Source organism: Quercus robur, chromosome 8 (genome assembly GCF_932294415.1).
Source record: "Quercus robur chromosome 8, dhQueRobu3.1, whole genome shotgun sequence".
Classification (NCBI taxonomy): domain Eukaryota; kingdom Viridiplantae; phylum Streptophyta; class Magnoliopsida; order Fagales; family Fagaceae; genus Quercus; species Quercus robur.
Window position 1 is genome coordinate 58,376,478 of NC_065541.1, and position 12,826 is coordinate 58,389,303.

The window sequence follows — 12,826 nt, forward strand, 5'->3', positions numbered from 1 at the left end:
ACAACATTCTATCACGTCGTCACTTCAAAAAAGAATAACCCTTTTATTGTTATGACAAAATAAATCATGAATCCAATTATAATCTAAACTATGTTACATTGCTGCAGTTCTCCGCAGGACCGTATAACTTTCCTCTATGAAACTATCAAATTAGCTAGTGGATAAGGTACAATGCATAATGCTGACCCCCTATAAAAATTCCATTACAGCCTTTGCTGGGGCATCTGTTTTCAAAACCATTTCTTCATACTCGTCTTCTGGATTCGATAAAGCAACAATGGCCCCTCCTGCTCCTATGGAAGCTTCACCTTCGTGCACAACAACTGTTCTTATTACAATATTCAGATCGAACGTCTTGTTATACGAGAAAAATCCAATGGAACCTGAGTAAATGCCCCGTGAACAACTTTCAAGAGAATCAAGTAATTCCATTGATCTTAACTTTGGGGCGCCTGTCATTGAACCACCCGGAAATGCAGCTTTGACACAATCAACTGCACTTAAATTTGACTGCTTTTTCCCACGAATTGTACTCACCATGGTATGAACAGTCGCATATGATTCCACATTCATAAGATGAGGAACATGAACAGAGCCAGGCTCACAGACACGACCAAGGTCATTCCTTAGAAGATCAACAATCATTAAATTCTCTGCCTGATCCTTTTCACTGTCACGAGAGAGAAAGAGCACATTAGATCATGGCAAGGAGCAAAAGAACACAAAGCTACTGTTCTTGGACATAAAATGCAGTGTTTTTTTTTTTTTTGAACGTTTTCACTGGCCTATTATTCAATGAAACTTACCATCCTGATAATAAAGTCTTTTCCAATTGACCAAACATACACAGAACAATTAATTTGAATTCAAAGTAGTATTACTAAAGGCAGAAAATGAAAAATGAGTTTTCAATGTTGTTGAACAGGAGAATCACATTACCTATATTGTAGTTGCAGTTTGTGTTGTTCATCTTCCTCTGCTGTTGCACCACGAGCTATAGTGCCCTTAATGGGTTTGGCTTCCAATGTACCATTTCTGTCCAATCGCAGGAACCTCTCAGGGGAAGAAGAGCAAATGCATAAATCTTCCTTAGAAAAATTAAGCCAGGCAGCATATGGCGCTGGGTTTTTTTGTCTAAGGTGGAGGTAAAGTCCAAGAGGATCTATTTCCCCAATACTTCTTCTAATCTGAGTTGTAAGACACAACTCATAGCTTTCTCCATCTTTAATGTACTCTAGACACTTTTCAACATCCTCCATATATTGCTCTCTGGATTTGTCAGCATGAAAGCCTGCCTTATATGGGGATAAGGTTGCAGCCTGGAAAGTCTGCCCCTCCAACCTTGTGGCGGAAGCTTTTAAGCTGAAAAGCTTCTCCTCGGTATCATCCAACCATGGTGTCATAGTTGTGCATTCTTCATGTAGAGACAGTATGTAAACATCATCATTTTGGTGATCAACAACAAGAAGATTATCAGCAAAGAAAAAACAAGCATCCGGAGACCTAGATTTGTGGCGGTTGGAGACCACCCCACATTCAACTTTAAGGTTATACCTGCATGACAAGAAAATCAATATTAGCCTCTATGGGATAACTTGAGAGCCATACAAGAAATACCGTGAAAGCGTATAAATTTGGAAGAGTGAGTAAATGAGAGAGTCCTACTGTATCTAGTGGAAAGAAAAAACATCCTTAACACAACGTTTGATTGCGTAGAAGGGAAGGGAAGAGAAGAGAAAATAGCGAGGACAGGAGAAGGAAAGAGAAGGGGGAAAGAAATTTTCCCATCTGTGTTTGGATATAAAGGGAAGAGAAAGGAGAAAGGAAATTAAAAAAAAAAAAATTAAAAAAGATTTTTTTGATATTTATCCATCTAATTTTAAATTAATAATTACTTATGAGGATATAAAAGTAATTTCACACAAAAATAAAATAAAAAATTTCAAGGGAATAAAAGTAATTTTATGGATTTGGAGGGAAAGTAAATAAAAATTAAAAATTGGTGAGACCCATAGAAACCCTTTCCCTCTAGATATTCTCTCTCCTCTTTTTCCTTCTAACCAAACAAAGGAAATTGGGTCTTTTCTTCTCCCTTCTCTCCCATTCCCTCCAACCAAATGAAGTGTCATAGTTAGACTCCCATTTCTATAAAATGTTCATGATTCATGTTGTACAAGATTGGTTTTATACTGGCTTAAATTAGAGAATGAATTTTGGGCCACCAATTTTAACAGAAGTAACAAGGAATCATTATTTAAATGGTAGAATGAAGAATATAAAATGAGAATAAACCTAACTGCATACCCAATATAACCAATATATCCACCATGAAAGTCAAAAGGTAGTCCTTCATAATCTTTCTCTTCATAACGGAACGACAAAAGCTCCTGGCCCAAAGATCAAGCAAACATGAAAAAATTATCAGAACAAAATGGTGAGTATATTAATAAGAAACAAAGGTTTTTTATTTTATTTTAATTACTGGTAAGTTACACATGCACCTAGTGGGTCTTGAACCCCCAATTCACTCTCTATCCCAATACTATGGGAGGAGGAAGTATGGGTTGAGCTATAGCTCATTCATAAAGTTATTTTCAAAAAGAAAAGGAGATGCTCAGGTGACACTAGTTGGTAATCTTCAAGAAGACCTATGTATTTCATGACATATATTTTGAGATAAACAAGATCACAGAGTTTACACTTCAGGAGGGTATCAAAATCATATCAATGATTATAATTAATTTTTTCATTCAGGACTGAAAAGGGGGGGAGGGGGGGGGGGGGGGGGGGGGTTGGTTTGTTAAGGGAATTTTCCTGTATGCTAGTATCTGATTAATCAAGTTTTGTAAATGGTTTTAAAATAGGTATGAGATAATGAGAAGACCAAAATGGAGTACAAATTGAGAAACTTCTATGTAAAACGAATATCAGATTCAAACTCGCAACAGTTTGCATTCCTTACTCTATGCATGAGCATACAATGAAGACATCTATGTGTTTCATATGTTTCGGGACACACGTCAAAGTCCCAGAGGCATGCCTTCTATATAATTCTTAATTTTTAATTCCATCTATTCTCCAAGGAAGATATATAAATCAAACTCCTCAAGCAGAACTACAGAAAAGTCCTAAAGCCACTGTTTTCACAATGCCAGCAATTTCAGGGCCTGATGAAGTTGCTGACCATAATATATCACTCTGACTGCTACAAGGTACAACACTCATCTTAAGAAAGAACATATTCCACAGCGATGTTAAACACTTAATTGTAATCCTAACTGAAGTGAAAGGGTAAATTGCAAATGCAAAAATGAGCTACTATTCTTGCAAGGTGTGAACTGATCTATATAATTCAAAATAAAAAGATAGATAATGAAGTAAATCTTCCAATTTAATGTCAATAAAAAAAATTTAGATCTCTAATTTAAAACTTGATGTTGCAAGCCTAATCAACTTTGCTGGTGAGATATAAAAAAGGCAGTAAATGTACAGACAACATGTTCACCTGAAAGGTCAAAATACATATGAAATTAATGGAATAGTCACAAAAAAAACATAGATCATCAGCACACAAAAGATTGCAACAGAAGCCATATCCCACCATCGAGTGCATCTCAGGTGTGCACAAAGAAGACAACTACTACAATGATGTTCATGAAGTACCTTGTTCAGATAATCAAGAAAACCTTCTTCCAAGAATATTCTTCTGGGAGAGCCATGAGAATCTTCAATCGATAGGTATCCTCCACCTTTAAAAGACATATCACTGTAAAAGGATAAGCACATAATCATTACCTTAATAATATTATATTCTCATAACAAATGTTAAAAACTCTAAAAATTGTTCTTGAATTGAACGCACAAAGTCAAGACCATCACTAGAAACAGGAAAATGTTCCAAAAATAATGAAGAGGGAGAAGAAGGAATAAAATTTTGGACTTGTTTGCATAAATTTCACATGATTGATATTTCAGACCTTTGATCAGACAATCTGTATGTCAACTGCTTCCAAAGAGATCCACCTTTTCCTCCCATGAATGAAAAGCGTGCTCTTTTCTAAAGAGTTAAGACAGAGAGGATACCAAATTAGTTTTTCATCAGGCTAAAATAAAACAACAGTAAACCATAAAAACTACGATGAGAACGATATCAAGAACACAAGTAAAATAACACAGATGTTTTGAAGACAATAAGATTTAACATGGTTTGGCCAACTCCAAGCCTACATCTATAGACAACACTAACCAAAATCCACTATCAATGATATGGGTTGCAACCACATTCAACCAACTCTCACAAACCTCACAAAACACATTACACAAACTAACCCAATACCCATTACACCCATAACAAACCCTCGATAAACTAACCCTATAGCCATTACACCCATAACAAACGAGATACTCACAATCTCACAGCCACAATAAACCCAATGATGCTCTCACTTAATCAATAGACAAATTCTAAGCTCACACACACCAATACCTTTTATCCCCCAAAGCAACTAGCAAAATCTATTCTTTGAAGAAACCCACTTCGTGTTCTTCTACAAGTTTTCTTCTCTTCATAGGGGAGGACTGCTTGGGCCAAAGCCCTTAACTCTATTCATGAGGCTGCAATTCATATTTCTTAGTGGCCTAGGAATACCTTAGTGGACAAAGAATACCATATTACTTTTTTAACAAGGAATAGACACACCAAGAAAGCCCAAACAAAGTCCAAATAGGAATTTGAGACAATTTCCAACAAACATAATGGTCCAATGTCCAAATAACAATATTTTATATGTTTGAAAATGTAATAAAAAATATAATCAACAACACAACTATCAACATATTAAAATATTGCACAAACAATTTTCTGTAAGTTATATAATTAGTATAATGCAAAAATAAAAATAAAAAATCACTCTCCACTATATGTCAATTTTCAAACTGAATTGTAAATCTTTTTTCTTCTTCTTCTTTTTTTGTGGATAAGTTTTGGCGCAAGGGATGTAAATCATAGGATATGAAATGGAGGAACATATTAGGAGTATTTTGTGATCATAGAAAACCTATTATGTGAAAGGAAAAGTTTTATAAGAGTATGTCTATCTAAGTACACATCTTGTGTATTGGGTGGCATTTGATTTTCTTTATTAAAAATTTCTTAATTGTCACAAAATTTATAAGACTGCTATAAGACCAGCAATGCTTTATGTTATTGAATGTTGGGATATTAAGAGCGAACACATTCATTAAATGAGTGTAGCTGAAATGAGATTTATTAAGATGGATAATTAGAAATACACGGAAAGATTGGATTCAAAAGAAGAAAAATTGCTTAAAGATAGGGTAACCCCAATTGATGAAAAGAAGAGGGATAGTTGCTTGAAAAGGTGTGGTCATGTGCAAAGGAAAGCAATAACGCACCATTGAGAAAGAGTGACTTGATTCAAGTTGAGGGAACGAGAAAAAAAAATAAAGATAAAAAATAACAATAATAAAAAGAGTAAAAACAATATGTCAATTAAGGAAATAACAAAAAGTATGACCTTGGATAGGATAGAATGGTAGAAAAGAATACATGTGACCGACCTTGAATAGTCTATTGAAAATCCATAACCAACCCCAAAAAATTGGGACCAAGGCTTAGTTGTTATTATTGCTGTAACTTTTGGACCAAAGGGGAGGTGGAAGCAGTCAAACTATTTTGTATAACTTGAATAAATTAAGCTTTATGTATAGTAAGACTGAGTAAAATATCCATGGACACATTGTAAATTCTTCCAAGATTTGCTACATAATAATTGCCAGAATCAATTTTTTTAATATCCAGATTTCATCATTTCCAGTTTTTTGACAAAAGAAATTTCCCTGCTTAAAATCACAAGATTGCAAGACAGACTGTGATACTAGAAAATCTAGTTTCAATTGGACCAGTAACATTGTTAAGAAAGGCATAGATAATGAAAAAGTGGAACATTGTGAAGCTTAGTAAGAGTAGTCATTAGGCAACAAACCAACCTTTTCAATTGAAGAACTATCCAACCAAAAGGTGTCTTCAGCTTTATGACGTCCAAACAATTCACAAAATATATTTCTTGCCCCACCAACTTGACTGGCCAAGTGATCAAATTTCTTCCATTTCAATTTTAGAAATTTAACACCAGTGCTTGGACGTGAAAGATGCACCATATTGGACACTTCAAAATAGCTCCTCTTATCTGCATCATGCACTAATTGGCTGGTTTGTGGAGGGTCTCTATATAGTTGATCAGCTGCATTACTCACTAAATGCCGGCTTCTAGGAACTTCTCTTAAAAGTTGACTAGCACAGGGCACCTGCATGCACGCTAAAAGAAGTAACTCAGAGGAAATCACAGGGCAATTGCGTACGTAGTGCATGCATAAATGTATACATATGACCCAAAAGGAAAAATGTTAATGGTTGGAGACAATCATGAGGTAGACCAGAAAAACACCATTGGGGAAAGCTATATAGTTTTGGTACAAAGAATGCCAAGTGCCGATGGGGATTGAACCAGCCCATCAGTCAATATACAATGCTGTAGGACTAACCATTTATAGGAGAACCCCAGAAAATGAAGGTAGTCAAAAACCTTTCAGGTATGTTAAAACATCAAACTTCTTCATCTAATCTTTATTAACAATAAACTTGGCAGTATACCATTTTGTCCTCATAAATCTTCATCTAATGTTTATTAACAATAAACCTCGCAGTATACCATTTGTCCTCATAAAAACAATAAACAGGCTATCTCCCAAAATTATGAGTCAGCCAAAACGAACATACATGTATCTACATGGGCACATATATATATATATATATATATTTCGTATGCTTAAAAAGCAGGGCCACTAAACAAGAACAATGAATTAGTAATTAGTATATCTTAACAGAGCTCCAGTTTACCAGCATATGGCCTCAATCTCAGCCAATAATCCTCTGTGATCTTTCTAAAATTCTTGAATATTTGCCTCCCATGATATGTGGCAACACTCTCTGGATGAAACTGAAGGTCAAAAGAAAGTCAAGAGTTACTGTAGCACTTAAAAGAAGAAGAGCTGAATAATTAAAAACACTTAGCAGAATGACCATGTGACCCACCTGCAAACCGTAATGTGGCCTGGAAGAATGCATGATGCCCATGAGAACTCTTCTACTTTCATCAAACTGGACAAAAGGCCAACAATTTCCATTTTTAATTTCTGAAATAGATTTAGAGGAGCTTTTATGCCCAATCTGACTCTCATAAGCATCTGACATAATGTTAGACTTCTGAGTCTCAAAAAAAGAAAGCGCATCACCAGAAGAGGTCCAAGCTATAGGAATGAGCTCCTTTGGGAGAGATTTGGCATCTATTACAAGCGAGTGATATCGAACCACCTGCAATTAGTTTTAATTAACAGGAATTTAGGATCAACACTGATAATTTCCCTATGGGCCCATGAAAGCAGAGCATGCAGTTGCAGCAAAAAAAGTTTTAAAGGATTATCCAAATTGTTGTGAACTTAAAACGCTTTCTAATACTGAAAAATGACCATATCCTGCAAGACAACTTTACTAATGTTTTATTCGTATTTCAAATGTAAAATTGCAAGTTGAAGTACATAAGATTTTTCATGTGATTCCCATCTTCATGAATTTTATGATATATTTACATGTTGGTTGTGCTTTTTAATTGTAAAATGTTTTACACCATACTAAAATTACAGGAGTTGGTCATCTAAATGAAAATTCAGAATTTATATGTAATCTCATATAATCTGCATGCAACTCAAAAGTGACCTCATGATAGATTTTCTTCCCCTGCATGTACGTTATAAATAGAGATCAAGAAATGAAAGAAATAATGATGAATGAGACATCGAAAGAGAGATCTACATCAAACAGTTGCAATCTTATGATAACATTGCTTCAGTTGCTAAATACCTACTACCTAATTTAAATGTAGGTGTTAAAATAAACCCATAAGCCCAGCCATTGCAGTAGTGTCAAATGCAATTTACAATATAACTCTTTTCTTTGTATGTCTTCTGAGAACTATAAATTCCAAACTCTTTCAAACATATGAAGACAAACTGACCTTGAATCCTGAATCTCTGCCCGAAGGAATGTCATGAAACAATTGGCATCCGTTATGCTGAATTTCACTATATTGGGCGAAAAATAAGTTAGCAGGCCTTTTAAAAATAATAAGTCACCATCTTATTGCTCCAAACCAGAATTTCTCAGTTGACTAAATTAACATCAAAACAAAAACTAGATAACCATACCTTAGTCGCCCATGGACTGGTTCAGGTGCATGGACAACTTGAGCACCGTGCACATATCCTAAAGCCTGCCAGATCATAAGTCATTCAGAAGAAAAGCTAAAAGTGGAGAGACAATAAATAAATTTCTTTAAGGAGGCAAAAATTTATGATGCATAATCCTCGAGGTAATAGTTTTATTTACATGCAAACAATTATAGAATCAAATCACCAAAGATTATATTTGACAGTATACGAAATATAATGTATAATTTACTATAAAATAAGAAAGAGATGCTGCAGTGAATATAATAGTTTCAATTTAGACCATTTGTAAGAGTGAGAGAGGGAGGAAGCAGGGAGAGCTACATTCTGTGCCACTGCTGGGAAAAATAAAATAAAAAGGTGAGTCTCTATTGCAGGATTGGAAATCCTTGAGACCCTATGATTTTTAAAATATGGGATTTGTATGTGGATCAACTTATCGTTTAGCACAGAACTTAGATATATATTATTGATAATCTGCACATTTATTAAATTGTTAAGGTAATGCTTCAAGCTCATTTATTTATAATAACAACAACACCAATCCTTAGTCCCAAATTTTTTGAGGTCGGCTATGGGTCCTCAACAGTCAAGGTCAGCCACATTTATTCTTCAATCTTCTTTACTTTAAATGGATTCTTTATATTCTAAAATATTGTATATGTAAATAATCATATAGCCTAAACTTAACAATAAACTGTAACTAGGAAAACTAAGGTGAGGAGAATCAAATACAAGTTACAACCTAGAATCTCTCTCTTTTTGCTTATTGTTTTTAATAAGTCAACCTAGAATCTCAATGTATCTCTGTAAAGTAAAGCTTTGTTATAGTATATTTGTTGCACACATGTCCAAGTGTATGCGAGTTTGTGACACACATCCTGACAAAACCATATATCTATTTTGCACTGCAACCACAAATGAGAAGGGTGTACACATTGATTTTACACAATATAACACAACAAAAACAATTGGAGCATACCGTAGGACCATAAGAGTCTATGAGGATGTTCAACATAATACATAAGCACCAATTTTGGAAGAAAAAAAAAACATTTACTTTCACTGATGTGAATATGGCATAGAGCATAACTTAAAATGCAAATAATTTTCAGGTGGGAATTAACAGCTTTAACAGAAGATTTCCAGAGAACCCAAAATGGGGCTAAGTACACAGATGATGATCATACACACATAGAATGTAAAACAATGATTGGAAAAGAAATTTATGATAACCAGGACAATAGAAAGCACATTAAACAGAAATACCTGGTGTCCAAGGCACACACCCAAAATAGGGATATCCCAACACTCGAGCAGCAATCTGAGACATATTCCTGCAAGATAAAAATAGTTTCTAAAACATATCATCATTGACTTTACCCAAATAAGGAATATACAGAAACAAAGTAGAACTGCAGCCAACTGTAATAAGTTATGCTGTCACTTTTTTGGCTAGGCAAGATCACTCAAATGATATTCATAATGCCATACAGCCATCTATTCATAATATAGTGCTCAATTAGGATGCCACATATACTACAGCTCTCTGGAATAAAGCCTATCACAATTAAGATTCCTCTATCTTGCTTGTGTTAGAAGAAAATTCAAATGTGATCATATGCTCTTCCATAGCCCCATGATAGTGAAAATTGTGAGTATAGCTATCACAGAACTGTGCTTCGAGTAAACATTTTTTGACACTATTATTTTCAGCTATTATGGATGAAAATGATGGGAATAAAAAGCATATATCAAAATTACATTCCATTCTCTTACCTATATCTGCAGGGCATGTTGGCGAACCAGGTCCTGGTGATATAACAATATTATCAAATGCATTTTCTTCATACAAATAGTGGCAAACATCCTTCCAAGTCCATTCATCATTTCGCACTACCACAGGAGGCACTAGCACAATATCAAACCAAAAGAGGAAGATGTCAAAACAAGTTGTACCCAGATACTAGTAAGTTCTTATTACCATCTCTGCATCAATATTGTAAACCTTATTATTCACAATGGCAGACCCATGACCATGTGAAAGGAATGTTTCACATCCACCTTATTTTTCTGGCCCTATCATTTCATTTAATAAAATATGCTATTATTTGTGGGATATATTGGCTACTAAGGTTAGCCAATACTGAAGTTTTAGATATGAAAGCTATCCCATCATCAAGAGTGGACATCTTAACCATAAAATAATATTTCTTTTAAATAAGAATTCAGAAAATCACCATAGAAAGACAAAGGATAGATTTTTGAAAGAATGATCCACCCCATGTAAAGCACGCACCCTTCCATGTTCCAATATTACTACAAAACCTCAAAATATTAGAGCCTAAATGCTTGGGTTCTTAAACATCATAGTAGGAAGCAAGGCATGGTAAACAACAATAAATCTGTGATCTTATGAATCGCATAAAATACTTTGATCAAAGAGTAAAATACGTGAAAACCACTCTTCCTTCCAACTAATTGTAAATACATTTGCTTCAAAACTTCTTAACTAAGCATGTACCCAGTATCCAATATTTGACACCAGAGAACATAGGCTCTATGGTTTCACATTTGAAATTGCAGCAGCATTCTCCAAACTGATGAATTAAATATAAATCAAACAAGATACTTAAAAGTAAGCATAGCTAGTTACCATAAATGCAATGCTTTAAAATTCTTCACAGTACTTAATATTTCAATATGGCTCATAAAGAGAATTCAAGTTTTTAAGATCAAAGTTCATATAAAAGGAACCAATCTACGTTACACAAAAGTCATGAGGCCTATACATATCAACCAGCTTATTGTATACTGTAAAAAGTTGCAAAGAAAAGGCCTTAGAATGTAGGATCATGAACAATCAGAAAAGAATATTAGCATGCTTCAGAAGATGAAAAGTATAACATCAGTAGTAAAGAGTTGTGCACCATGAAAGTAGATAGACATATAGAAAAATGGAGAGAGAGCTTACACCCATTAACAACAGACAACTCCTGGTAAATATTGTATGTGTAACTATCATAGTTGTCAATCAACAATGTTCTCACAAATTCTAGCTTCTGACTAGGCTTCTGCAGCTGTTTCTCTCCCATGTACGGTCCTTCCAATTTCCCAGGCATTAAATGATTTGCAATGACCCTTTTCCCAGTATCATTATCAGACACTTGAATACTATCTTTTTTAGGAGAATAACCAACCCTCACAGAAGGTCTGGGCACTAGTATGTTTACATTAGAACGCCACAAACCCTCAACACAAGGGTACTTGAGCTCCGAAGATGATGAACACAATGTGAAATTCATTTTTATCAATAAGGGGGAATGCAAAATTTATATATGTGTGAACACAAAATCCCCCCACTTCCACGCCTCTGCAAAATAACAACGCATACAATCAAATATATTATCAAAATTCCAAATAAAACAACATGATGGTTACAAGCATATTTTGAATAAATTAGTCTAATCAAAGTCAATTTGATCTGCATTGAAATAATTTTGTTTTTAATTAAGTTTGTCACATCAGTGAATACCAAACAAAATTTCGGAAACCAGATTTGCTTGGCCAGATGGATCAATTAGTAACATCAGGCTCTGCAAACAGTCCAAACAACTCAGAACACCAGGAAAACAAAAGGTACTACCAAAAAAAAAAAAAAAACTAATGAACAAGAACCAAAAAAAAATCAGGTTGACAAGCTCAGTGAAAATTTACTTCAACATAGATCTTTCAAGAGCTAATAATGCTTCAGTATAACATTGTAACATCATTTTTGTCAAATCACTTACATCAATGTTCGAAAAATGACTTCAATCTCATTTTGTCTGCAAATCTGATTTCCAACACTCACTGAAGATTGTTGTCTTTCATGGTAACATCTTAAAGCTTTTTTAATTCTATATTTATTAGATTTAACAGCTTTTGTTTTTTAACATTAGTGGACAAAAAATGTGCAGGTTTTTAAAACATCAAAATTTTACATGGTACAGCAGTACTTTTACCCAAAAAATAATAATAATAATAATAACGTTAAATTTTACAACTCATGTAACAGTTTCCACACACACAAAAAAAGAACATACACGTTGAGAATAAAGCCAATCTTGATCTGAAAGATTCCGAAAGAGTTATTAAAAAACCAAAAAGCATTTTATGAATGAGTTTTAACTTACTGATAGAGAAAGCAAATTCCAAAAAAAAAAAAAAAAACACACACACACACACACAAACAGATACGTAACGTAGGTATATGTAGTGTAATGAAGGTGGGAATCGAACCTCAAAGCATGGGCTCGATGTGTTCGACGAAATGCCTCTGTGAAGAGAGAGAGAGAGAATGTGAGGTTGGTGGAGGATACGTTAAAAGGAGAGGAGAGGAGAGGCGGTATAAATAGAAGAATTCAGAGGCAGATGGGACCACGGTGGGTGTAGTACCAACCTTTGGTGATATGGAAAGTTATGAATTTTAATTTGATTGTTTTTGTACCCTCCAAATTCAAAGTTCAATAAAGCAGTACAT

General features: G+C 34.4%; 1 protein-coding gene across 3 annotated transcripts; it reads right to left on the reverse strand.

Annotated features, from left to right (window-relative positions):
• Positions 1–23: 23 nt before the first annotated feature.
• Positions 24–12,826, reverse strand: LOC126697275 (aminodeoxychorismate synthase, chloroplastic). Of its 3 annotated transcripts, none has more exons than XM_050394191.1 (14): positions 12,586–12,826; positions 11,279–11,677; positions 10,084–10,215; positions 9,574–9,641; positions 8,284–8,348; positions 8,094–8,160; positions 7,115–7,393; positions 6,920–7,019; positions 6,010–6,338; positions 3,978–4,057; positions 3,664–3,766; positions 2,305–2,387; positions 940–1,554; positions 24–670 (listed from the first exon to the last, which is right to left on the reverse strand). In XM_050394191.1, the coding sequence occupies exons 2-14, from the start codon at positions 11,607–11,609 to the stop codon at positions 190–192; spliced, it is 2,733 nt and encodes a 910-aa protein (XP_050250148.1). In that variant the 5' UTR covers positions 11,610–11,677; positions 12,586–12,826; the 3' UTR covers positions 24–189. The 3 variants fall into 3 exon arrangements, with proteins under 3 accessions (XP_050250148.1, XP_050250149.1, XP_050250150.1); XM_050394192.1 differs by lacking the exon at positions 12,586–12,826 and adding an exon at positions 12,096–12,114; XM_050394193.1 differs by lacking the exon at positions 12,586–12,826 and adding an exon at positions 10,545–10,623 and having other exon boundaries at positions 11,279–11,417.